Source organism: Pyrgilauda ruficollis, unplaced genomic scaffold (genome assembly GCF_017590135.1).
Source record: "Pyrgilauda ruficollis isolate IOZ18807 unplaced genomic scaffold, ASM1759013v1 scaffold52, whole genome shotgun sequence".
NCBI lineage: Eukaryota > Metazoa > Chordata > Aves > Passeriformes > Passeridae > Pyrgilauda > Pyrgilauda ruficollis.
This window is the reverse complement of record NW_024526822.1, coordinates 3,961,019-3,988,390: the sequence shown is the minus strand read 5'-3', so window position 1 is coordinate 3,988,390 and position 27,372 is coordinate 3,961,019. Positions and strand designations below refer to the sequence as shown.

Sequence of the window (27,372 nt, the reverse complement as noted above, 5' to 3'; positions counted from 1 at the left end):
AAAAAACCAAAAAACCAAAAAACCCCAAAAAAAAAAAAACAACAACAACAACAAAAAAAACCCCAAACAAACAAACAAAAAACCCCTTTTTGGAAGAGGTTCCTGCGGCTGGAAGGAGTTAAAGCTCTCTGGAATAACTGTCAGCAGCCGATTGTGTCCGGAGGAGCAGCAGTTACCAAAACCCATTGCAGGCTGCGGGCTGCAGGAACAATGCCTGCATTGTAGTGCCGGCACAGCTCTTGGCACCCAGATAAGCCGAGAGAAAAATCATGTTTTGTTGCTTACGGAAGTGCTGGAATCCATGGAAGGGTTATTGTTTGAGGGCCTTTTGAAGCCAGTCCCAGCCCTTTGGGGTTTTTTGGGGCGGTGGTGTTACCTTTCCTCTCCCAAAGCCAGCCTGCCTCCAGGTGACCTCCCGGGTGAAAAACACCGTTTATTCTGCTCCGTGAAAATTAAATTAAATTCTTAATTTTCAAAAGGTTTAATGAAGGACAATAGGAGGCAAAGACGGTAAAATAAAAATTATTTTTATAATAAGTGCAGGTGTGTCTTGCACTCAGCTAAGAGCACCCCGTCACCTTTGAGGATACTCCTTAAATACTTTTTTTATTAAATTACTTTGTTGTACATCTACTCCTGTATATTCATGTATTCATAGACTCTTATGTATACTCCCAGTTTTCTATAAACTATTTACATATTTCAGGAATTATTTGGCATGGCCCCTCTTTGGGTCTGCATTTTTAGTGTGCCTGTTCCTTGGATGAGGTTTTGGCTCTTTTTTTATCATCACTTTTAGCCTGGGCCTTGGTCTGTACTTTTTTTAGATGGCAGATGTTGATAGTTGGTCTATTAATTAGTAGTAGATAGTTCGTAAATTACAGTAATTATAATCAATATTATATATTATTTATACTAATAATTAATAGTAGGGGCCTCTTTATTTGTTCAGTGGATGTTATCCTGACTGAACAGATAATTCACTTATAACTATATAATAGTTAAATCTATAACTATTATTATACTATATTACTATACTATTTATATATAACCATTATTATACTATATCACTATATTATTAACAGTTATATGAATAACTTATTTTACTGTATCACTATATTATTAGTAGTTATGTCTATAACTATTATTTTACTATATTACTATATTATTAGTAGTTATATCTATAACTATTATTTTACTATATAACTATATTATGAATAGATATATCTGTAACTATTATTATACTATATTACTATAACCCTAATACTTTCAAACTAAAAATAAAGTTTTGACTTTCTAAAGTTAAAATACTTTAAAAACTATTATATAGTTAGTAATATAATAACTAACTATTACTACTACTATGTCTAAGTTTTTTGCTAATAGCAGAAATAAAAGCAAAGTTAATTTAACGTTATACATATAACATTCATCTTAATATTTGTGAAAAACCAACAATATAGCATGTATTTATTACACCCTGCAAGCCCAAATTTCCATCACAAAGGTCTGAAATGTTGGGCAGGAGGCTTGAACAGAAGTTTCTATTGTCATCAAAACACCTTGCTCCCTAAAAATAAATCCCAGTTGGAAAAAAGTTTATAAAAAAATAATCCCAGCTGGAAAAAAAAAAAAATAAAACAAAAAATAAATCCCACTTGGAAAATTCTCTCTCTTCTCAACACTGACAAAAATCCTGTGTTGGGTTTGGAAATGGGGAGCTCTCAGGCAGGAAAAAGTTGATTTTTCAGGCTACATAAAGTGCTTAATCCTCATGGGTTTGGACAAGGTGTGAGGCTGTCACTGGTCTGGCTTTTATCCAGGAACTTTTATTCCTGGTTTTAGCAAATGTCCTCCAGGCTTTAAAAACCTCAGGGAAGATTTTTCTGTGTGGGAAATGTCTGAAATAATTCCATTGACGTTGATTTGAGAGGAGGAAAATGATGGGAGCTTTAATGAGGAGGTTTTTACATGGTGGTGGATTAATGGTCCCAGAAATGCTCTTGGAGCTCTCCCTGTTAATGGCACAGAGGGACACAGAAAATCAGCCACATCCCAAAAAACTGCCATTAATTTTTAATAATTCTGGGGAACTGCCACAAAGCTCCAGGGTTGGAGTTTCTGATCTTTTTTTCTCTCCATCCTGCACCTACTCCAACAGAAATCTGCAAAACTCAGGCTCTGACTAAGGGCAGAAACTCCTGGGCCTGGCTTAAAGACTGAGATTTAATTATTAGAACATTAAAACTTGAGATTTATTTTCGTTCCTGTGAGGATTTAGGACACACTGAAGTTGTTTTCTTAAGCTTTTCTTGCCAGACAGGAAGGACATGGATTGACTTTGCCTTTTCTAATGAAACTCATTGATTCTGAAATAATCACTTGATATTAGGAGCTGTGCCATTAAAACATCAACAACAGCAAGAAAGAGGTGAAATTACAGGAGCGAGGAACTCGAATAATACAAACGTGAAAAGGCTTTTAAAATTCTTCAGAGGTGATTATGTCCTCCACACTTTGCTGATTTTAAGTGCCTGATTTCATTTGAAGCACTTCCCTTATAAATTACACACTTAAAAACCTGCTGATGTTGCCTCTAATACTTACAAAAACATCCAATTTTTTACTTTTTTTTTCTCCATCCCCCATTTTATCTCAGTTTTCCTTGGACAGATAATTTCAGGCAGTAATTTCTTCTTCTTTTTAACCTCAGGAGCAGCAGATTAAGTCAGTTACAATTACTGGGGTACAGTGCACAGCCTGCAGAAATCTTCAGTTTGTTTTGCAACAGAAAGTTTATTTTCCCTCGTTTTCATTAACTTCACACCTGGCATTACTGATTTGGAGCCAGATTCAGTAGGGAGCTGTGGCATTTCACACACTTGTCCAAAATTCCCACACCTTTCATTAGAAATGTTCAGGCCAGAGCCATTTGGAAGCCACTGGGAATTTTTTCAGCAGCTTTTGGAAGAAATTCTATGGTAACCTAAAGGAAAGGCAAAGACCTCCCTACCTCTATTTTGAGCAGAGGATAAAATGCACCCAAAAATAAATAGATTTGTCAACATCAAGCAGCAGAATAGAAGCAAATCCAGCACGAGATTGAGTTACTCCAACCCCCTCAGGACTTTAATAATCCTGCTTTTCCTGGAGATTTTCCCTTGCTGCTCTGCAAGGAAGAAAGTTCTCCATTAGAAAAGGCAAGTAGATTTGATTTCTTCCCTAGCCCATCCATCCACCTGGGTGCCACACCGAGCTGGGGTTTCAGGCTGGAAATGATGAGGGAATTCATGAGATTCACAGAGGTTCTGTGTTTGTGTCAACACCCCAGAGACAAAAATAGGGGAAAACTCAGAGAAGCATAAATGTGTTCATATCCAGAGCAGTCTCCACAAAGAATACTTTGTACAGTCTTTTTGTTGTTGTTGGAGTCTTTTTTTTTTTTTTTCTCTTTCCCAGAAGCATCAGCAGTTCCTTAGGCATGTAATTTATGAGAGGCTAAAATCTAAATTATGCATCAAAAAGGGAGAGATGCAACTTCAGGGTAATAACACATTGCAAAAATAACTTCAAATGCGTAGTTCAGAGCAGCCTATAGCAGTGCCCAGTCAGCAAAGGCAGCAGAGAAGTAAAAATTACTCTTCCTTACATTAAAAAAACCTCTTGTGGAGATCTTTATTTTTAAATCTGACAGCAGCAGAGCTGGATCCTGCAGCCCTGCATCCACGGGGAGGGGTGATCCTTCAGAAATGCACTGAACAGAGTATTAAATAATGCAGGAAATCGTGGTTCAGACTGAAAAGTTTATTTTTTAGGTTTAACAGAAGAACTCTAGCACAGCCCAGGGCTGGTGTTTGTACAAATAAAAGTCCCTTGAGAGCTCTGAGATCCCTTTTTGCCCTCCTTGAGCTGCTCTACAGCAGGGACAGACCTTCCCCTGCATTTCACTGCACTTCGGGGTGGCTGATCTTTCCCTAAGAATTTTTTTACCCAAAAATTATTCTTATTAAAAAAACCATTATTTTAAATTTTTAAACTTATTATTTAAAACTTATTATTAATAACCTTAGTTATTAAAAATTATTTCAGAAAAAACTATTTCTTACAAAAGGTATTTCGCAGAGGATCAAGAAATGGTGAGTCAGACTCACCCTGGGGTGTGCAGGGACCAGGCTGGGAATAATTTACCTCTCACAATTATTTATTTTCTGCCTGCCTGTAGCAATTAGAGAGCCTTGCACTGTGATTTTTGTGAAGGAGCCCTGGGATAACATCACCCATGGCAGGAATTTGCACTGCCAGGGGGAATCTGTGGGTTAAACATGCAGGAAAAAAGGATGGGGCACAGCAAGAAAAGGCAGAGGGGAGGAGGAATTTCACATAAATTGAGGTGGCAGCAGGAGATATCCAGGTCTGGATTGCATCTCATTCTTTTTCCAGACCATGAAGGATCTGAGCTCTTTGAAAAGGCACCCAGAGCACAGCAAAGGTGCCCTGGGACCTTTGGGATGGGGACAGGGCTGGAGCAGGTCCCTGATCAGAGGGGACGATGCCACCAGCACAGGGTGAACAATCCCTGCCTCCACTGCTGGGCTCTGGAGTGGTTTCCTCTCAGAATTCCCTCCAGGGAAAAAAAGTCTGTCCTTGCTGGAGCAGGAGGATTTTGAACTGTGCCACAAAAGGAGGGATTCAGCCTGAAATGGCACCAGGAAAGGGAAAATGGGGAAATGTGGGCATAACCCAGATAAAAGGAGGGATTCAGCCTGAAATGGCACCGGGAAAGGGGGAAATGGGGAAATCTGGGCATAAGCCAGATAAAAAGAAAGGGATTCAGCCTGAAATGGCACCAGGAAAGGGAAAATGGGGAAATGTGGGGACAACCCAGATAACGGGAGGGATTTGGCCTGAAATGCCACCAGAAGAGGGGAAAATTCGGAAATCTGGGCATAAGCCAGATAAAAGGAGGGATTCAGCCTGAAGTGCCATGAGGAAAGGGAAAAGTGGGGAAATCTGGGCATAACCCAGGCACAAAGGAAGGGATTTAGCCTAAAATGGCACCAGGAGAGGGGAAAATGGAGAAATCTGGGCATAACCCAGATAAAAGGAGGGATTTGGCCTGAAATGCCACCAGAAGAGGGGAAAATGGGGAAATCTGGGGACAACCCAGCCACAAAGGAAGGGATTGAGCCTGGAATGGCACCAGAAAGGGAAAATGGGGGAATCTGAGCCCCAGGCAGGGAAGAGGCTCCAGGAAGGGGTGACACAAAGCCACCCTCACTGTTGTCCCACTGTGAGCAGCTGGCACCCAAAATAAAAAGCAGATTCTGCTCTGGGGGCCCAGATGGAGCCACTGCAGCTCCTGTGGATCCAGCAGAGCTCCTGGGGATTGCTGCCAGCAGAAGTGCAGGAGCTCATCCTCTGCAGCTCCCCTCAGCTGCAGGGGCACAGTGCAAGTGTGAAACCCTTGTCTGGGAGGTGACAAAACCCTCTGGCTGCCTTATGCTGTCCTGGTAGACCAAAAAAACCCATCTTTTTGTTTTTGGATACAGCTGGATATAGAAAAACAGCAATAAGGAGAGTGATAACTCAGGGAGGTGACCTTGGACGTGCAATTTCTTCTCTCAGCTTTTAGTTTCTTGTCAGGGCTGTGCTGGAAATGAAAGCCTTGACTATCACAGCGAGCAAATTCTTATCCTTCACCAATATCAGGGCTCCAGTTAAATGTCAGGGCCAGGGTAATAAATTTTTCCCTCTCTCCTTCTCCTCCTGTGGGTATGTTTACAGCTCCCAGGGAATGCAGTTGTTGAAATACCACCAGAATATGTGATCACACTGTCAGGAGATCCAACAATAATCACTGATTAAAAAGGAAGAATGAAGAGAGTAAGAGCTGGTGGCAGCATTGCTAAATGCTGATCAGCGCTGTAAGACAGCCTTTGATTTTTTAAATTAATTATACATTCCCTCATACTTTGTACTGCTGTAGATTTAATTGGACTCCTTATTTTTAGGCAACTCCAGCAAGAGGAAGATAGGATACAGCTTTCAGCAGCTCAGCTCCAGCCTAATTCTGCCTCATTCGATGCCACTGGGAGCAAAATTAGGCTGATGCTGAGCTCCTGTGAAAGCCTCGTGGTCTCTGTGCAGCTCAGCACGTTCACCTGCCTGGCAGGATGGAGGCATTTCCACCCAGGAATCCAGGCAGAGCTGGGCTCAGCAGACAGAAAAATCCCCCAACCCCCAAATGGCACCGAGGTCTGTGTGCTACCCAGAGAATTTGCCCAATAATTCACCTCAGCCTCACTCCACGTGATTTATCTGCACCTTGTTCGCCAAGGTGCTGTGCTGAAGGCACGAAATGTTAAACTGCAGAACAAAGAGGATTGCACTGAAAAAAGGGTCTGGTTTCAGCTGCAGCCTGAAATGCTGTACTGCCCCAGGGACGTGGGGACACACAGCAGGGACACCTGCACACTCACAGAGCAATCCTCTTTTGCTGGAACCTCCTCATCTGAGCTTGCCAGGGCTGTCCTGTGGGGCTGCTGGGAGCAGTGGGAGAGGAGGATGAGGAGGGGCTGTGCCTGTGCACACCCTGAGCCGCAGCTGCTGGCCCTGGGTCCTGCAGAGCTGCACCTGGCAGCTCTTCACTGCCCTGCTGGCTGCCTTCTTCTGGGCCTGACACGGTGCTTGGGATGGCTGGCCTGGAGCAGAGGCTGGACCGAGCTAAAGAATAAAGCAGGGATTTATTCAAAGGCCTCCATGGATGCAGCATCAGACAAGTTCTTCTTGTTAAAACACACATTCTGCTCTTCTGGCTTTCCCAGGACAGCATTTCCTGCAAGACTCCCTCTGCAGCTGTGCTGTTCACAGTGCTGCTCTGCTTTATGCACAGCCCAGCCCTGCCTCCCCTGTGGATGCACGGCAGGAGATCCACGTGTGGAGCTGCTGAGGTACCTCTGGGCCTGTGAACAGCAGCTCTGGGAATGCCAGGACCTCTCCCAGACCTTGCTGTTCCCGTGGCTGCAGCCTGTCCTAGGGCTTGAGATATCCTCTGATGCTGGATTACCTCCTAATCTTTCCCAGATGGGGCACTCCTGCAGCTATCCAAGAACCTATTTTTATTTATTTTCTATCATACAGAAGCTGCAAGACGTGAAATAGCCTTGAGAGCTCTGCCACACTGGGTTTGAAGACCCCAGTAAGCTCGGGAGTTGTGTGAAGTTGGGGAGACCCAGGGACACACACGGGGTGCAGCACAGTCCTGTGAGCCCCAGCTCCTTTGAGAACCACACCTGAGAGAGGCCTCACTGCACAGAAGAGGTTGAAAGGTGTCCAAGGCCAGGCTGGATGGGGCTTGGAGCACCCTGGGATTGTGCCAGGTGTCCCTGCCATGGCAGGGGATCAGTGGAATTATCTTTAAGGCCCCTCCCAACCCAAACCATTCTGTGATTCCATGATTCTGTCACTTACCAGGCATGCCTTGCTGTATCAGCCCCTGAAATTTACTGCAAAGAATTCCTCTCAACTGATAGATTCTCCTTTCTTGCCTATTTTCACAAGACAGCTCTTAAATATTTACCAAAACGGAAGCTCACATGAGTCTAGGTCCTTCACCATGACCACAGGAGCCTGCAGAGCAGACTAATCTTTGAAAACCAAGAGAGCTTTGCAACCAACCTTTGTAAGCACCTGCCACTCATTTTATTTATTCATTTTTCTTGTTCCAGCTCCCAGGAGCCCACTCTGACAGTGGAGGGAGGGGTCTTGCTGGAAGCACAGATATTATTTTGAAGTAGCAACACTGCCAGGTGTTCTTCTCCTTCCTGATGCTGCTGTGAGTGCCAGTGGCTGGAATTGTCCCTGGATCAGTGATCCCCTCCCAGGGCAGGCTGCCTCCTCGGCAGGACGGAAAGAGAGGCTGCAACAGATGGAAAAAGAGGCTCCTTGTGTGTTTAGGAAGGAAAAACTGCACTTCTCAGGCTGCTTTCTAGATATCAGCCACACACGAAAACCCAGAGAAGATGGGGCTCAGCTCTCAGTTGTAAAAGGTTGAGGGGTCTTGCTGGAAGCACAGATATTATTTTGAAGTAGCAACACTGCCAGGTGTTCTTCTCCTTCCTGATTCTGCTGTGAGCGCCTGGAATTGTCCCTGGATCAGTGATCCCCTCCCAGGGCAGGCTGCCTCCTCGGCAGGACGGAAAGAGAGGCTGCAACAGATGGGAAAAGAGGCTCCTTGTGTGTTTAGGAAGGAAAAAGTGCACTTCTCAGGCTGCTTTCTAGATATCAGCCACACACGAAAACCCAGAGAAGATGGGGCTCAGCTCTCAGTTGTAAAAGGTTGTTTTTTTTCCCCCATGAATAATTTTAGCAGCACACCCCCACAGCAGCGCTCGCCGAGGTGCGGGGGAGAGCTGAGCTCTGGAAATGAGGTGCTGCTCATGGGGGGGGTGTGTCTGCCTGCCTGTCTGTCTGTCTGTCTGCCAGGACCTGCCTGCAGAGCTCAGCCTGCACAACGAGGGCTCCGAGGCCAGCATCCGTCCCACACAGCCCTGGCAGTGGCAGGAAATGTGTCCCCGCTGCTGGGATGAGGTGTGAGCTGTGGGAAAGGAGGAAAATAAAACATGGGAAAAGCCACTTCATGCTCAGGCAGCGCAGCTCAGCTGGGAGGGCTCGTGGCAAAGGTCTGAAGTGAAGGGAAACCCCAAATGTGCCACTATTTAGGTGCAATCATAGACACCCCTGGAAATTTTGGCCAAGGATGTGTCTCTGAGCCCACACACAAGTTTTTCTCAGGAAAAAAAATGAGGGCTCTGTCCTTACCTATTCCCACCCCATCTGACACCTCTTAGGTGTCAAAAATTAAAATTACGGTGGTGTGAGGAGGGGAAAAAGGAGATTTCGTTAGACTGTAGTACCCACATCACGTTATTGTGGACACAAAAGCACAGAGTTGGAGCTGAACACCTTTCTGGTCAGCGCTGTGAATCTTGCAGGATTTCAGCAGGGCTCCAGCCCTGGGAGTTCCCATCCCCTGTGCTCAGATGTGCTGGGCACTTTTTAAGCCTTACCACTGCTTGTGTTTACCCAGGTGGCTCGCAGAGGCTGAAATGATGGGGGGGAGACCTGCTGAGCTGGTGTTTTATGCTCCACACCATGGCTGTGTCCTGCTGAGGCCTCTGACACGGCTGCAGAACCATTCTGCTGTTAAACAAACATTTGGGGACATGGGAAGGTGAAGTTTTTCGCCAAAAAAAAAGATAATTAAGCCCTGGAGTGACCAATTCTTTGTGGCAGCTGCTGGATGGGGCAGTCTGTAATTAAAGGCTGTGAGAGGGTGAAGGAGGGGAGGGGATGCACTGGGACCACGCCGGGGATGTGCTGGGCTGAGGGCTTTGCCAGACCTTTGCTGCTCGAGGGGATTTCTGTGAGCAAACACCCCAGCAAAAACCACACCCCTGGCTTCTCGCCAGCACCAAATCCCCAGGTTTTCAGGGAGCTGAACAAAGTTCCTTTTATCACAGCAAACACTTGGTTTAAAATCCTTGGAAATGGTGCTGGAAGGGAGAAGAGCCCCAAAGCCTTGATGATTTTTAATAACCTTGCAGCACCTGCTTTGCATAAGAGCAGGGCTGGAGTCTGTAAGTACATGCTTGGAGTTAAAGAGATGCATAAGTACTCTTTGGTGTAGGGATAATTACTAAATCCAGGTCTCATTAAAGTCTTCCTATTGCTTTTTTTTTTTTTTTTTTTTTTTTGTAATTCGCTGACAGATTCTGCAGGATCAGATACAGGAATTAAAAGGCTCTACACTTAGAGCTGACAGGCCAGAACAAAATCAGGAAAGTATGCAAGGAAATCTTCCAAGTCTGTGGTGAAGTTTTCTCATTAAATTCTTAGATCCTTCTTTATCTCATTGTTTCTCACTTTATCACAATTTTTCATTTCCTGTTCCCTTTTAGGCTTCAAACTTATTTATTTTTAATGTGGGGATTTTTTTAACCCTTCCCAAGTGAGGACTGAAACTTTTTGGAGTCTCTTGGTTAGACCTCATGTAACAAAAAATCCAGATTACTGAGCTAGACACTGCAGGGTCATTTTTAATATTTATTCTGGTATTAGAGTCTAAAGTCTGGCCACGAGTTTACAGCTGATCATGATTATAACAGCAAAATAATTGCACATTTTTACAGCTTTTTTATCACCTGAGGACTCCAAAGTGACCTGAAGGAGACCAAATCCAGCTCCCCAAACTGAAATTCAGAGCAGAGCTTGCTGCCTCATTTGTTTTCTCTTTCCCCTGGTGGAAACTTTGACTTTAGCTGTATCTCAGTGCTGTAACCACACACTTCAAAATCTCTGAGGCAAGAGCCCGAGCCCTGTGTGTGTTTTCTCACCCCCACATGGGGACTCCCAGCCCCAATTCTGTTCTGGGGGTGTTTTAGTCAGTGGCAAATGTCCCTCATCATCTGCTGCATTAACCCCTTTTCCCCCTTTTCCTACAGCATTTTGGGCTTCTTTGGCCAGATCTCCCATGTGAATATTGACATAATAAATATGTATATAATTAATATTGACATGATGAATATTGACATAATGAATATTGGCATAATTAATATTGATATAATGAATATTGACATAATTAATATTGATATAATGAACATTGGCAAAATGAATATTGGTCTTCACTAGATGACCAAAAAAAAAAAAAAGTGAGGAATAATAATTTGGAATAATTATAACATGAATTTTGTGTATTACTGAAAACAACAAGGCTTCCCAAATTTCCTGAACAGAGCTGTCTAGAGCAGGAGGCTATTTTGAGTCTCTCTTTTTGCCTTTGACCCAACTATTTCAGCACCCCACCCTTCTTCTTCCTTCCACCTTCCTTAATTTCTTAGACTTCCTTCTTGCTGCTTTGCCTGAGTCTATTTTAGGTGTGAGAGCAGGCTTAGCTTCATGCCAGGCGTCCACTTCCCATTTTCCCTCTCTGGCTTTGCCTTTTCAGCAGAGCTGTGAGCCCACAGGCACGCAGAACCTCTGAGAGTCCCCAGCATGGGCACACACTGCCCCCAAAGAAGGGAAAAGCAGCACTGAGGGGAAAGTAAGGGCTCAGAATGAACACAAAAAATGATCAGGGAAAAGAACGTCAAATTAGGCTGAGTGCAGATGTTGGGCTGAGCTCACCCATTTTTTGGCAAGCACAGGATATTCCCTTCTTCAATGGAGAGAAAGGGAGGGAAACAGTGAATGGATTTATGGATTAAATTCTTCCCCATGAGGGTGGTGAGGCCCTGGGAGAACTTTCCAGAAGCTGTGGCTGCCCCTGGATCCCTGGAAGTGTCCTGGAGCACCTGGGACAGTGGGAGGTGTCCCTGGTGGAACCAGATGATCTCCAAGGCCCCTCCAACCCAATCCACCCCAGGATTCCATGATTTGGTTGTGCAGGACCCAAGCTGACACAGTTTTGACCAAAACCTGTTGTTTGCACCTCAAGCAGAGCAAGTTCAGAGCAACGCTCCCGCCAGCCCGGCGAGGGTGTGTGGCACACAGAGACCTGGAGGGATTTTACACCCCAGGTTTCCTCACCAGATCCAAGGCGAGCAGCTCAGTGCTCTGTTTTGGGGCTTTGGGCCGTGTTGTCTCTGCTCAGTTCCTCTCTCAGCCTGGGAAAAGCTCCCCTGAGCTCAGCTTTGTGCAGGGCAAAGCCGCTCTCCACCGCAGCTCCGCACAGGGCTCCTCCAGGCAGGAGCAGCCCACCAAAACCTGCTGAGAGCCAGTCCCAGGAGGTCACATCCTTGGTGGCCATCAGGGCTCGGGTTCCTGGTACAGCCCCGTGTCACCAGCTTCACAGAACAGCAGCTTTCTGGCAAATTGTGCAACTGCGCCGCCCCCAAACTTCCTGTTTTGAAACCCCAAGAAGCTGGAAAATGTTAACACTGGCACTTTAAAGTGCTACTTGTGGCTTTGCTTTTTATTTTTTTTTTTTTTCCCCTTTTCTTCCTAAAGAAATTCGATGTACAGAGGGGTGAATGGGGCTGCTGGAGGACTGGGGGCACAAAGTTCCCCCTCCCTGAATTGGGGTGTGGGGCAGCAGGGGCTGGGCACTGGGGGCAGTGCAGAAGGGCTGTGACAGATGGACAGGCAGGAGGTGGCAGTGGGACATTGGTGACATTGCAGCAGCCACCTGGCCCCCTTCCCATTCCCCCAGCAGCTCCACCGGCCCAAACCCACTCCTGGTGGGAGAAAGAGAAAAAAAAGGGAAAAAAGAAAAAAAAAAAAGCAGAGCTGTGGCAAATCTCATTCCTGGATAGGGAGAGGAGCAATGAGGGAGAAGAAAGCGCCGTGTTTGCTTCAAATGTGGGACTTAATTTCTTCCCAATCAGCTGACAACTGCTTCCTTTCCTGGCTATCACCGAGCCTCCAGATGGTGCCTTGGAGCATCCTTAAACCTCCAGCTTGGCTCCTTGCAAGGACATTGTCTTCCTGGTTAGCTAAAAATGGATTAATGGCTTTGAGATGAAAGCTGCTCCCTGTGAGTGCCGAGCTCGTGGTCAGTTCTGGCCGCTGTTAAAATCAGGTTTTGAAGGGGACGAGCCCCTGCTGAATGAGCTCCAGTTGTGTGTGGATTTATTTGGTTGCTTTCCCAGTGGTCACAATTCTGCAGAAGGTTTAGCAGCAGCAGTTGTTTCTCACCTTCCTTCACTGAGCTCCCACTGCCCTGCAGTCACAGGTTTGAGTCTGAACCGGGCAGCTGAGGTGCTGCCAGTTTTTGTGGGTTTATTAGGGAATGGTGAGACATCATTTTCTCAAATTCCCAGCTTCAGGCCTCCTGCTATTTTCAGAGCTTGTTTGAGCAGCGCTTTTAGATTAGCACATGGGGAGAGAAGCTAAAGGAAGTGAACCAGGAAGCCAGACAGCAAATATCATCCAAAACAGAAATTAAAAAGAAAACCAATATCAGGATTATAAGCAAACCTAAGGGCAGGGCCTTGCAGCTGAAGGGGAGAATGAAGGGACAGAGGAATTTTGATGGGGTGTGACCGATTCAAATCAGCCCAAAATCCTGAGCCTTGTTCCTCCTCCATCCTGCAGGAGCTGGACAGCCAAGCCCACGCCTCAGAAAAAGCTGCACTGTTGTTGTTCTGAGGAAGGGAATATCCTGCTTCCTCTCTAAACCCTGTCCCTCTTTGAAAATGGTGAATGGCTGCTACATTCCTGCCCTTATCCCGGCCACTTTTTACAAGCCTGTGCTTCCCTCTCCTCGTGCTTTAACAAGCTGGCTGAGCAGGGGATTAGGGGATGACTCGGTGCACATGTGGGGAGAGAAATCCGCCTTCAAAATCTTACATAACTCCAAAAAGCAAGAGGCACGTGCCCAGGCCCTCATTCTCTGCACACAAAAATCACCATTTCATCCTCCTCCTGTGGCCAGGCTGCAGTTTGCTTGTCCTCTGGAAAAAATAAAAATAAAAAAAAAGGAACACTTGAAACTGTGGAGACTACAAACACACATTATTACCCACATTTCCCTTTTCCCTCTCCTCCCTGCTAGCAGAGCTCGCTATTCCAGAGCTGGGGATAAGCAGGCAGCCCTTGGGAAGAGGGAGGAAGGGAATTTCCAGGCACCTTCCATAAACACTGCCGTGACCTGCAGGATGCAGCACGGAGAGCTCGCAGTTCCCAGGAGCTTCCCCTCTGGAAGTTGCTGCGTTCCAGGCAGGACCTGGGTGTTTTCCACAGCTGGGATCTGCTGCTGGCCCCTGCTGACCTCAGGGCTTGGGGACAGCACGTTCCCAAAGGGGACCTTGGGGTGTAAAACCAGCTGGTGCTCCGGGAGGGGACATGGTTGAAATTAAACTCAGTGAGTTCCACGCGAGCAGGGATTTCTCTCTGCCATCAGGCAGGAAAATGGAGAATTTAGGAGGCCACTGAAGTTTTAAGTGCAATCTTTTGCAAGTGAAATTTGTCTTTTGCCGAGTTTTAACTTCCGAAGGTGGTCAGCCTTCCTGGAAACGTTAATCTGTGATTTGGCTGGGTTTTGAAGATGAATGGAAATCACAGACTTTCTGCACTTATTAGATTCTCTTTTGCTTAAAACTCAGTGAAGGGAGAGAAATTAATTACCCTGCCACGCTCTCATATCAGAGTCGTTCTCCTCACAGAAACACCACGGGGGTTTTGTTGTTTTTTCCTTCACAGATGCAGAAAAGGAACATCCCCAACCCCCTGCCCTAAACAGGAACTGGATCCCTGGTGATATCTTCCTGTCCTGGCCCTATTTATAGCAGCAAGGTCACCCAAATAAGAACAGAGGCAGCATCATATGATTTTTTTTTGGGGGTGGCTGAGTGAGTTGTGCATGGTGAGGATTCAGAGGAGCACAGCACATTTAGGGGGAACACCTCACTGTGGCCATTTCTGTGTGCAGAATAATTAAGAAATTCGTGGCACCCAGGAATTTGGGTGAGTTTTTTTTCCTACTTCACAGAACCAAGTCATTAATTGCACAGAAATTTTCCTTGCAAAGCCGTTCCTCAATGTGCAGTTGTTTAGTGAAAGCCTAAAACAGACTCATTCCCCTTGCTGGACTGTTAATAAACAATCGATGAAAACTGCAAAAATTCAGGGATCTGTAAAGGTCACTTGATGGGCAATTTGGAAAAAAAACACACAAAAAAATAATGGGAATTTTCCTGTTTGTGGAGAATTTTTGACAGTTTTACTGTGGGTTATAGAGCAGAGTTTGAATTTGGGACCTCCCACTCATGACTTTGACATCTAAGGCAAGAAGAAATTTAAATATTTAAAAGAAATTTAAATATTGGGCTCCTGACCTGCACCTGCACTGACAGATCTGCTCCAAACAGCAGCTGCAGCCAGAAAATTCCTATTTTTTCCCATTCCCTGGAGCCAGCCAACATTTTGCTTTCTATTCTTTTACCAGAAACCAACAGAGATGCAAGAAGCCAAGCTTTAAATAGATACATAGAGCTAGTTGAATATATGTTTATATAAATATGTTTTATAGGCACAAACAAGGAAAAACCAAGGTGCTTATTTTGTATTCCTAAGGAAAAACGCTCTGTTTGACAGCATCCTTCTTTCAAACTCATTTGGAATAAATTATGGGCTGTAATTCCTATTTTACCCTCTCAGGCAGGCCTGTGAGTGGGACCTGATGAAGAAAAAGAAGTATTTCCATCATATTTTTTTAAAAATCTTTATTTACGTAGCAAAATATTTGATGGGCCAAAGACTGAGTGATGAATTCATCCCTCTGAGGGGTTTTGCTCAGGGGGAAGGAGTTTGTGGGGGCTTGAGGGGTGGGATGCAAGGGCAGAGTTGGTCATTTTCTCTCTTTCCTGCATCCCTGCAGGGCTCAGTCCCAAATCCCTGGGTACCTGTGGAGCTGGGTTTGAGGCAGAGGCTGCTGCTGGACTTTTCTGCAGCCTCTGAGAGCAGAAATTCCAAATAAAATCAGGTCCCTCTCGCAGGCAGAGCTCTGCTGATGGCACAATTAGTGAAATTAAGGAAGAGCCAATGGAAGTCCCTGCTGGGGCGTCAAGCCCCTGAAGTTTGCACGCTTTTTTAGTGATGTATTTTTATCTGCATTATATTTTATCCCAGAACATTTCCCCCCATGCCTTGGTATTGCTGTTTGCAGTGTCTTCCCCACTGTCTGTTCACCCTCCTTTTTTAAGCTGGGCTTGGATAAAGCCCAACACTTTTTAAACTGGACTAGAAGCAGAAGGCTGAGCTCTCAGCAGAGGGAGGATTTTTGTGTGGTTCTTGTTATGGTCAATGCCTCATTCCCCATTACAGTCATTTCCTCTGAAGCAAATGGGATTTGGCCATTATATTTTATGTTTATTGATACATTTTTCCCAGCTCCATTGACATTCCCCTTTTTTTTTGTTTTTTTTGTTTTTTCCAGCCAGAAGTGACAGGAAGCCAGGAATCCCCCAGCAGTAAGGAGTGAAGTGCTGCATCCCTCAGAGCTCTGTGCTCTGCCTCAAAGTGGGGTTAAAATTTGCACATCAGTGTGGGGGCCAGGGCAGCAACACCAATTCTGCTGCAATATTTTGGGGCCAGCTGTTTAGCTGAGATATTTCCTGGCAATATTTCACCCTGTTTAACCAGGGACTGAGTGGGGAAAGGTTTTCCTTGGGCCTTGACACTGAGGAGTGTCACGGGCAGGGCTTTGAGGTGGAAGAATCAATTTAATTCTTCCTGGTGAATAAAATACCTGCTGTGCATTTGGAAGTCATTGCTGTTAGGGTTTTCTTTCCCCTTCCCCAGATTCTCCAGAGCTGCAGTTGCACAGAACCTGTGCCTTGCTGTCTGTTCGAAATGATTATTCCATGTTGCTGGGTGCTTTTAAATTATTTCCCTGCACTTCATCTCAGAAGCCAAGAGATGGAGGAGCTGGGTGCCCCAGGGGACCAGCAGTGCTGCACAAAGCTTCTGAACCCATTTTGCATCACCAGAAACGGTTACTCAGTGATACCATCCAGTAAATTCTGAAAAAAATAAGTAATTTTCTTCCTTTTTCCTCTTTTCTGGTTCATCTGAGTCACTATTTTTTTTCTACAATGCTCCAGCCAACACTTGGTACCCAGCGTGAGGAAATGTGAGCACCTAAGCCATAATTTGTCACCTAATTAAGTGACCTGATTTTCTCAGGAGCAGGATGCGTTTTCCAGCTCCCACTGCACTCAGCAATTGTGAAAATCAGGCCACTTTGGCATGGCTGGGACCAGTTTTGAGTACTCAGCTTCTAAAAAGCTGATTTTGGCCTGGGAGCTGGAGGATGGGTCCTCTCCAGGTTTTGGTTAGGGTGGGATTTTGGGAGGGAAGCAGAGACTTACCAGTCATCAGCACCATTCCTTGCACTAAATTAAAAACAAAAAAACCCAAACAAACAAACAAACAAACAAACAAAAAAAAAAAAAAAAAAGGAAGAAGTCTCTCATTTGCAGGTCCTGGGATAAAAATATCCTCTGGCTTTGTTTGCTTTATGCAGCATTTCCTCCTCACACTGAAAATTAAATTGACAAGGGGGTTGGTTGTCCCTGTGGATGATGGAGGCAGCTCTGGAAATCCCAGGTGAACAAAGGTGTGGCTCCAGCCTCGTGTTCTCTGCCTCCCCTCAGGGTCCCCAGCTCTGCAGGAGCTGCAGTTAATTCCAGCAGAGCTCCTCTGTGGGGTTTGTTCCAAAGAATCATCAGGTCATGAAGGAAAAGAGTCCCTGAGGGGGGGTGGGAGAACCTGGACTGTGCACAGCTCCTCCAGAGCTCTGGGCAGAGGAAATCCCGGAGAAACTGCTCATTGCAGGGCCAGAGCTGCTCTGGGAGGGCAGGCTTCACTGCCAGACTTCAGGGGAGAGTTCTGCAGAGTCACATCTGTCTTGTGAAGAGCAAAGACAGCCCCGGCAGGAGGGGAGGGAGAGAGCAAGGGCAGAACAGCAAATGATGGAAGCAGGGCAGGAAGAATCCCCAGGCATTGCTCCCAGAGAGGTGCCCCTTATCCTTTAGAGAGATCCTCCTTATCTTTTAGAGAGATCCTCCTTATCCTTTAGAGAGGTGCCCTTTGTCTTTTAGAGAGATCCCCCTTATCTTCTAGAGAGATCCCCCCTGTCTTTTAGAGAGTTCCCCCCCATCTTTTAGAGAGGTGCCCCTTATCTTTTAGAGAGGTGCCCCTTATCTTTTAGAGAGGTCCCTCTTATATTTTAGGGATGTGTCCCTTATCTTTTAGAGAGGTGCTCCTTATCTTTTAGAGAGGTGCCCCTTATCTTTTAGAGGTCCCCCCTGTCTTTTAGAGACATTCCCCTTATCTTTTAGATAGATTCCCCCATCTTTTATAGAGTTCCCCCTTATCTTTTAGAGAATTCCCCCTATCTTTTAGAGAGTTCCCCCCTATCTTTTAGAGAGGTCCCCCCTATCTTTTAGAGAGATCCTCCCTTATCTTTTAGAGAGTTCCCCCTTATCTTTTAGAGAATTCCCCCTATCTTTTAGAGAGTTCCCCCCTATCTTTTAGAGAGGTCCCCCCTATCTTTTAGAGAGATCCTCCCTTATCTTTTAGAGAGTTCCCCCTTATCTTTTAGAGAGGTACCCCTTATCTTTTAGAGAGATTCCCCTTATCTTTTAGAGAGGTGCCCCCTGTCTTGTAGAGAGGTGCCCCCCTATTTTTCATCTCCTTTGCCTGAGCTGCTTTCCAAAGCAAAGCACTTTCTGCTTTGCACAGAACACTTTCCAGAGCAGAGCAAGGTCAGCAAGGCAGGAGCCCCAGCCCACAGCGTTCACCACCCCAAATCCACCAAATCCATCCTCCCAGAGGGCAGGTGCTGGCCCAGCACTGCTGATCTCCAGGGAATGCTGGCAGATAAGGGCAGCAAAACAGCTTGGGGAGGAAGTGTATTCATCACCACACATTTGCAACACAGCTCTTTATTTTTTTTTTTTTCTTTTTTGTTTTTTATCATTATCAGCATTATCTTTCTGCCTTCCTCTTACCCTCCAAACGAACCAAAATGTGTGTGTTCAAGGGGTGGGGAGGCTGAAGCACAGCTGAGTCAACAGCACATGGCTGGGGGCTGGGGGTGACCTTCAGGAATGTCCTCTGGGGGTGTCAGAGCATTTGGAAAGCACTGCAGACAGAAGGGGTGACACAAGCATGGCCACAAGTCCTGGAGGGTCCCTGACCCCAGACCCACGGGCTGGAGCCTGGATCTGCTCCCTTTCCCTTTAGGAAATCACCTATTCATGGGGAATTCTGCACCCTCCCCAGCTGAGCTCCTGCCTCTGCCTCATGACCCTAAAATTTCTGTCATTTTCTGCCTTCTTCACTCATAATTCTCGCTCCATTTGGGTTCTGGGTGAATCCCTCCCTTTGGCTGTCCCTGGTGCCACAGGGCTGAGCTGATCCACAGCTGCTTTCCCATGCTGGTGTCGAGCACTTGGAAAACATAATTCCACGTTTAAAGCTGTTACTTGTGCTGGTGTGCTCAGAAAACTTGCTGAAGAGGAGAGCTGGGTGTTCCCAGCTGGAGGGAAAAGGGATTCAGAGACATCCTGAAGGGAAAGAAGCAGAAGAGCAGTTTGAGTACAGCAAGGACTAAAGGGAACTTTTCTAAGCTGGAAAATCTCTGTTTGTGCCCTCTCGTGGCTGTTGAATTTTTCTCCTCCTCACTGCAACTCCTGCATTTTAAGACCCAATTCTTTGGGTTTCATGCTGAAATTGCCAGCAAAGAGACCATTAAATGCTGGTGTTTCTCTGTCCAGAAAAAGTGGGGAAGTGGGAAACCCAGAGGTCCATAATTCGTGTTTTGTGCTGGCTGCATGACTTTGTCCTTCAGTTTATGGGGATTTGACAGGTGGCACATCCAAAAAAAAAGCCCCAGGGGTTGGAGAATTGGAAAGGGCATCCCATGAGGGCCCAAATACACAGCAATAGACCCAGCAGCACTGAAATTCTCGTTTTATTTTGCTCTCTCTGCAGACAAAAAGCGCTGGCATCGACAGGTGGAAGGAGTGTTCAAGCAGCATGCGACTGGTTGGTATGAAGTAATAAATGTTAAAAAGTAGCAGAAATTGTGGATTTAGGGTTTCAGCCATTAGAATGTGGCATGTTTAAACAGGGCTGTTGTCTGAAAAGCACCTGCAGAGTTAGTGAGGTGCTGTTTAAGTGCTGGAAACGAGCCTGGTCTGAGAGGGGTTTGTGATCTGCAGCAAAGGTGTTATAATAATGGTTTTTTGGTTTGTTTTTTTTTTTTTTAATGACTAAGCAGAGGTAACTGAGTCAGCAGAGGGGCGAGGCAGCTTCTGTAATTGCCTGTCACATTTGAGTCCCCAGGGTTTTGGTCAAAGTCCTTGAATATCTGGGAATAAGGGCTTTATTCAGAGGGACCATCATCAGGCAAGGCCCTCCAGGGAGAGTGGGCTCTGTTAAATTCCTTTGGCTGCCCTTAACTGGAATCACTGGGGGGGAAGAAATTCCCAAGCAGGTGGGAAGGGGAATAGGTGAGAGAAGGAACCCCCCCACTCTGCAGCTGGGAACTGCCTGCTCAGAGACATGGAGTGACTCCTGGTGCTCTCCTCCCTGTGTTCTGCACTCTGAAAGGCAGAAAAGGCAGAAGCAGTGACCTGGCTTGGATCTTCAGAGCATCAGCCTGAAAGTAAACCCCAATTTTCTGTGTTGCTGAGCAGTGCTAGTGGGCTGCAAGTGAGGCAGAGCAGCTCTGCCTGCCCGGCCAGAGCCGCATTTTCCCATGCAGGGACAACGAGCGGCAGCATGGGGGGAGCTGGTTTTGTTGGGGGAAGAAAATCTGTGACTCTCTCTCGATTTAAGAGCTCTTTCTGCCTGCCAGGCTCTTCTCCCACGTGGGTGACCCGTTCCTGGATGACACCCTGCCCCGGGAGTACGTGCTGTACCTGCGCCCCACCGGGCCCCTGGCGCAGAAGCTCTCCGAGTTCTGGCAGCAGTCGAAGCAGATCTGTGGCAAGAACAAAGCTCACAACATCTTCCCCCACATCACCCTCTGCCAGTTCTTCATGGTAAAGCGCAGCTCCTCTCCCCTCTCTGCTTTAGCCATTCCTTGCCAGGCTCAGCCTGGAGACTTCAGCCTGGCTTAGGGAGGGGCCGGGGGGATTTTGCCGATGCCTGGGCTGCTGGAGGAGGTAATTGTTTTTTTAAGCTGCTGTTTTCAGGGAAGAGCAGCAGCAGAAGACTGAATTCTCATCCTCTGCAGTGATCCTCAGCGTGAGAATGGGTGGGGGGAGCTTGGGGAGGTTACTTGGGGATAGCTGATCCTGCTTTGAGGACAAGGGAGGGGCCAAGGATTTCTAAACATAGATTTTTTTACTTTTTTTTCCATGCCCCTGTGCTTCTTCTCACTGCATGAGGGGAAAGGTAGGCCACTGACACCCACCCACATCCTCTCCTTTCCTGAGCCATGCCTGTCCTGCTTCCTTGGCAGTGTGAGGACAGCAAGGTGGACGCTCTCACGGAAGCCCTGCAGGCCACGGTGATGCGCTGGAAATGCAAATTCCCTGCCCCGCTGCCCCTGGAGCTCTACACGTCCTCCAACTTCATCGGGCTCTTCGTCAAGGAGGAAAGTGCTGAGGTGCTCAAGAAGTTTGCTGCAGACTTCGCTGCAGAGGCGGCTTCCAAAGCAGGTGAGTGACTGCTCTGGCAGCTGCCAGGTTGGGCGTTGTCAGAAAAAACAAAGTTTGGGTGCCATGAGAGCCCATCCTGGGCATTGTCAGAAAAACAAAGCTTGGAAGGCATGAGGTCCCAGCCTGGAGAGTCAGAAAACCAAAACTTTGAAGTCATGAAGGAGCCGAGCCCGGGCATTGTCAGAAAACCAAAGTCCGGAGGCCAAAAAAGCTCAGCTTGGGCATTGTCAGAAAACCAAAACTTTGAAGCCTTGATAGAAAACCAAAACTTTGGTGTCATGAAGTAGCTCAGCCTGGGCATTGTCAGAAAAACAAAGTTTGGATGCTAAAAGAGCTCAGCTTGGGCACTGATAGAAAACCAAAGCTTGGATGCCATGAATTTGGGGTTTGTCAGAAAAACCAAAACTTTGAAGCCATGAAGGAGCTCAGCTTGGGCATTGTCAGAAAAACCAAAACTTTGGTGCCATGCAGGAGCAAAGCACCTGCCAAAGCTCACAGTTTGGGCCTTTCCAGAACCCCAAAGCTCTGATGCCACCAAGAAGCAAATCTCAAAAGCAAATCCCTGATTTTTAAGTGAAAACTCAACACCCCAGTGGGTGCTTTGGCTTTTCAGCTGGGAGATGTCTCACCCTGAGTTTTCAGTGCTGTTTCTGGAAGGGAAGCTGACATTTGGTGGTTCTTTACCCTTTCACAGAGCTGCTCTGAGCCGTTTCCTGCCCGCTCGCCGCCTCCAGCCACCACCACAGAACTTTCCCCGGCCATTTCAAGGCCGTGGTTGTTTTTTCACTGCGTTTTTGAGGTGTGAAGAGGGCTCTGGGAGAAGACCCCAAGTGTTCTTTCCAACCTCAGAGCTCACAGGTGCTCCATGATCCTCTCCTGCTTCTGGAGGGGGAATAACCAGAACCTTGTCCTCTCCTCTGCTGAACAACCTCACTGAGTGTCCTCCAGTCACCTCCAAACTGGGAAGTCCCAACACGCACAACACCACAGTCCCACCCTCCATCACTGCAGAGCTCAGCTTGGCCTGCCCACAACACAACTGGTTTAGTCCTTCCAGTCCCAGGCTTATCCTGGAGCTTAAATGCATCAAAAACGCAGCAAATTCTGCATTCCTGGGGTGTTCCCGTGCTGGGCAGGCACCCACAGCCATGCAGGGATGCTGTGAGTCTGTCCCTGCCCCACAGCAGGGAGCCAGAAGCTCTGGAAAGTTCTTTCCAGAACCTCTGGAATGTGTTGCTTTCACCTGACCTAGAACTTCCTTTCCCTTTAGAAGAAGGAGGGAATTTTATCTTTAAAAAGAAGGTTTTGGAAGGTAGACATTGGGTGGGTCCAAGGACACTGCAGCCATTGAGAGTGGGATCAGTGTTTCCCTCCAGCACAGCCAAAAATGTGATTTTTACCCAAAAAAACCCCACTGACCCAGAATAAAGAAGCATTTGTGGCTTCCAACAATCTTCTGCCCCGAGACTGCTCCAATTCAGGCCAAATTGGGGTTTTTTAGGGGAAGGCAATTGCTGCATTGCAGCCACAGCTTGGTCAGGTTATCACATTAAAGTCTCTGGGGTTTTTTTTTCAGAGATCTTGAGCATATTTTATTGCTGATGAAAAACAACAACAGAAAAAAGATGGATGAGCTTGCAGAGCTACCCCTGGCTGGCACTTGGAGCCAAGTCTCTGAATAGCTGCAATTGTGACTGAATAATCAGTCAAATCTAATTGCAATTTTTGGTTGAATAAGCATGAATAAATTACGTGCAAACAATGTATCCTGTGATTTCCTCATCTACTGGAAGAGCCCAAATATTTCACATATTTTCACCTGGAATCATCTCCTGATGCAGATTCTTTTTTTCTGCAGGATCATTCTGAATCATTATTATGTTTCCACAATTTGGAAATACTTCACCCTCAGTGACTAAACTGATAATCCAACTAATGCCCAAGGAAAAGATTTAATCAACTTGCACAAACCTGCAAATTCCATGGATTTGTAATTTAGTGCAGCAGAGAGAATGATAGAGGGAGAGTAAAAATCATGCTTTTTTACCTGCTTATTTTGGAAAGATCCTCGGCTGCTCATAAAAACCTCCTGGATTTTCCTACCTGGAAAAATCTCTTTTTTCTTTTGGCAGGAGATCCTGCGTGTCCAGAGCTGCAGTAAGGATTGTCACACCCCCCGTTGTTTGGCAGTTTGCAGGGATGCCTTGTCTGGCACCCTGGCTGAATCAGACCCCAAATCTCTGATATTTTCAATATTGGAGACCTCCTGTGGATGCTGACAGTCTGGTCAGAGAGAACGTCAGATAAACTTTCCCAAGCATTGCTCTGGGGGAGCTTTGAGAAAGCTCAGAGAAAGAATTAAAATAATCTTTAATCTTTGCAGCTGGTGTTTTTAACTTGTTTACTTGCAAGATGTTTACAACAAGGGTGTTGTTCCTAATTAGCAAAGAGGTGAGGGGTATTGACTGAGGACCCACCAGGTCCAGCTTTCTCAGAACAGTCTATAAAACAATGTGATGTCTAAAAAACAATGTGATGTCTTTTCTGTTGCCTTCTGAGAAGACCTTGGAGTCTGTGTTGCTTTATTCAGCTGTCCCTAATACAACAGCAACAACCTCACACTCCCAGATTCCAGCTGAGCTCCAGCTTGTCCCACTTGAGCATCTTTGCAAGTGCAGCTCTGTTGGAGCTAACCTGGCACCAAGGGGTTCTCAGCCCTCCTCTCCCCGTTGCAGATGTCCACGTGGAGCCCCACAAGAAGCAGCTCCACGTCACCCTGGCCTATCACTTCCAGAGCAGCCACCTGCCCACGCTGGAGAAGCTGGCCCAGAGCATCGATGTCAAGCTGGGCTGTGACTGGGTGGCCGCGATCTTCTCCCGCGACATTCGCTTCGTCAACCACGAGGTAAACTCCTGGAGCTCCTCTCACCCCAAAATATCACCCCTCTGCTGAAGGTCCCCTTCCATTTCACAGAATCACAGGATAATGAGGTTGGAAGAGATCCCTAAGATCATTGAGTCCAGCCCATGCCCTCACACCTCAACCAGACCATAGCACCAGGTGCCGTGTCCAGTCTTTTTTTAAACACATCCAGAGATGCTGATTCCACCACCTCCCTGGGAAGAGCATTCTTTATTTATTATTCTTTTGGTGAATTTTTTTCTTAATATCCAACCTATACCTTCCCTGACGTGGCTGAGACTGTGTCCTCTGGTTCTGTCAGTGCTGCCCGGTGGGAGAGACCGACCCCACCTGTCTAGAACCTCCCTTCAGGAATTGCAGAGAGCAGTGGGGTCACCTCTGAGCCCCCTCTTCTCCAGGCTAAACAGCCCCAGCTCCTTCAAAAGTCCCTCATAGGGCTTGTGTTCCAAGCCCCTCACCAGCCTTGTGGCAGCAGCTCTCTGGCCACAGAGAGGAACAAAACTTTCCTAGGAATCATTCTGGGAAAGGCTGCAAGAAGGTCAGAGGAAAGAATGAGAAACAATTCTTATCTTCACTTGCTGATTATTGTTGGTGTTGTGCACACGTGGAATGTGTTATGGAGATTTGTTTACCAAAGGGTGGTTTCTTAATTAGCCAGTGGTGATGGTGTTTTAACTAAAACACCAATCAATTCCACCTGTAGCAAGCTAGAATATAAAAAAGAGGAATGGGTTTCATAAAAAGGATTATTATTCAGCCTTCTGTAATACTTGGAGTCTATGCTAATTATTACCCAGCCGGGGGCCCATTTGCTGTGATCTCCAGTAACAACATTTTGTGCTTTTCTCCCCCAGACTCTGCAAGTGATCTACCCCTACACCCCCCAGAACGACGACGAGCTGGAGCTGGTCCCAGGGGATTTCATTTTCATGTCCCCAGTGGAGCAAACCAGCACGAGTGAGGGCTGGATTTATGGCATTTCCCTGGCCACTGGCTGCTCGGGGCTGCTGCCCGAAAACTACATCACCAAGGCGGATGAATGTGGCACCTGGGTGTTCCATGGGTAGGTCAAGCTGCTCCTCCCCTTTCCACAGCTGCAAAAAGGGGCTTAGGGATGCCTGGAGAGGCTCCCTGGAGCAGAGGCTGGGCAGAGTTAAAGGAATAAAGCAGGGATTTATTAAAAGGCTTTCAAAGGACACACCTTGGGCGGTACAAGAGCCTGGCCAAGGCTACACCCCAGATGGACTCCTGGTCACGAGTTTTCACATTTTTGTAAGTTTTGGTCCATTTCCATGTTGGGTTCATTGTCCAATTCCAGCTCCAGGTGATGCAGTCCCATCCTCCCAGGTTGCTCTCCTCCATTCCCTGCTGTTTGCACTTTTTGGGCTGAAGCTGCAGAGCTGTCCTTGGTTCTGGGGCAGGAAAAGGATTGTTCTGTGTGACTGAGCTGTGAGAACTTGCTAACATTTTATATAAAGTTCAAAGTCACACACTAAGGCAGAATCCAGAAAATATGTGGGTTTTATATTTTCCAGAATCCGGAAAATATAAAAGCTCAAACTTAAGGCAGCAGCAGCAGCTGGGATTTCACCCGGGGCAGCGAGGAGGGATGCTGAGAAGGGCACTGAGGGGAAGGAGCTGGCACACAGAGCCTCATCTCATCAGCCAAGGAGCAGCAGATGCTCTCCCTTAGCGTGGGGTGAGAGGACAAGGTGATTTTTGCAGCTGAGATGTTGCAGCAGCTCTTTGTGACTCGCAGGCTGAAGGAGCTGCAGCAGATGGAGGCACCTCTGGGGTGGGCCTGCCATCAGCAGGGTGTAAATTTGAGAGTTAATTTGGGAAGAGACGTCTTCCATGCGTAATTCCCTGCTGGGAAGGACTTTGGATCAGCAACTTTCCTTAGGATATTTAGCAAGATTTTTAGGAGCTTGTTGTTGGCTTCAGTGAGAATGCAGCCTTCATCTTTTAATTAAGGTTGTGCCTCTTGATTTTGGTGGGAATTCATTAAATAGAATGCTGGTCCTGAAATCACTCATCCCCCCCTCATTTATCCCTGCCAGAGCAGGGGAGACAAGGCACCATCCAGAGGTGGAACCAGGAAAAGCCTTTTTTTGGGGAAAAGCCTCCAAACAATGGCCTGTCCTTAGGAGATGACTAAGCTGGAGCAGCCTCAGCAGTTTGTGTTTTCCAGCAGCTCTGGAGACAGTCTGGTGGCTCTTCTCCAGGCACACTGAGAGTTTGCCTCTGCCTCATCACCATTCCCAGCAAATCCTGCCATCTATAAATAGATGCTGGAGCGTTTGTGGCCTTTATTGAAAGGCTCAGAGAGAAAGAAAGGCTCAGAAATTGTGTGGCAGCTCCTGGGGGCAAAGGGAAGTGGGGTAACCAAAAAATCCTTGGTATTCTCCAGACCAGTGTCCTTAAAAAATGTCATATGGGCAAGGCAGGAAAGGGATTAAATGGGAGGAAGGGCTGACAGCTGGGAGAAATTCACTTTGTGCAGAAATAGAGATGGGTCCTAAGTGAGAATTGAGATTCTGTTCACATTGAGATTGTGTTCACAGAGATATATTCAAGTTCTGGGGTCACTGAGGATGGATCAGTGCTGACTCCAGTGCTCCACCTGCATTTGGACAATGTGGGGAACAACTCAACAGGGCTAGCCCCTGTTGGGACCTCAGGAATAATCCAGTAGCTCAGTGTCATCCTTGCACCCTAATTCCAGCAGGTAATAGCTCAGGACCAACATCATAGTGGGTTTTTCCTCCTTTAGATCGTATAACTCACACAGGTGACCTATTTTTGTCCCACTGGCAGAGTCACTCGGGGCTATTTTACCAGCTGTGACACCCCTGTGAGATTTTATCCTAGCTGCTGCTATCAGGGAGCAGCTCCTGCTGCATTTAAGGCACTGAAAAGTGCCAGCTCTGGCAACTCTTTCTGTCAAAGTAAATGACCACATCCATTACCTGATAATGTTCCTTTTTTTTTTTTTAATGACTAAGCAGAGGTAACTGAGTCAGCAGAGGGGCGAGGCAGCTTCTGTAATTGCCTGTCACATTTGAGTCCCCAGGGTTTTGGTCAAAGTCCTTGAATATCTGGGAATAAGAACTTTATTCAGAGGGACCATCATCAGGCAAGGCCCTCCAGGGAGTGTGGGCTCTGTTAAATCCCTTTGGCTGCCCTTAACTGGAAGCACTGGGGGGATAAATTCCCAAGCAGGTGGGAAGGGGAATAGGCAGCACTGAAAACTGCAGGAGCAACAGGGCTGAGTCC

At 46.7% G+C, this 27,372-nt stretch overlaps 1 protein-coding gene across 1 annotated transcript in view; it reads left to right on the top strand.

The window, feature by feature from the left end:
* UBASH3B (ubiquitin associated and SH3 domain containing B) overlaps positions 1-27,372 on the top strand; it is a 68,491-nt gene that overhangs the window by 25,381 nt on the left and 15,738 nt on the right. The window contains exons 2-6 of the mRNA XM_041480562.1: positions 19,498-19,551; positions 20,366-20,552; positions 20,975-21,173; positions 23,909-24,078; positions 24,951-25,159. Coding sequence (XP_041336496.1) covers positions 19,498-19,551; positions 20,366-20,552; positions 20,975-21,173; positions 23,909-24,078; positions 24,951-25,159 — 819 coding nt within the window. The remainder of the gene's footprint in view (positions 1-19,497; positions 19,552-20,365; positions 20,553-20,974; positions 21,174-23,908; positions 24,079-24,950; positions 25,160-27,372) is intronic.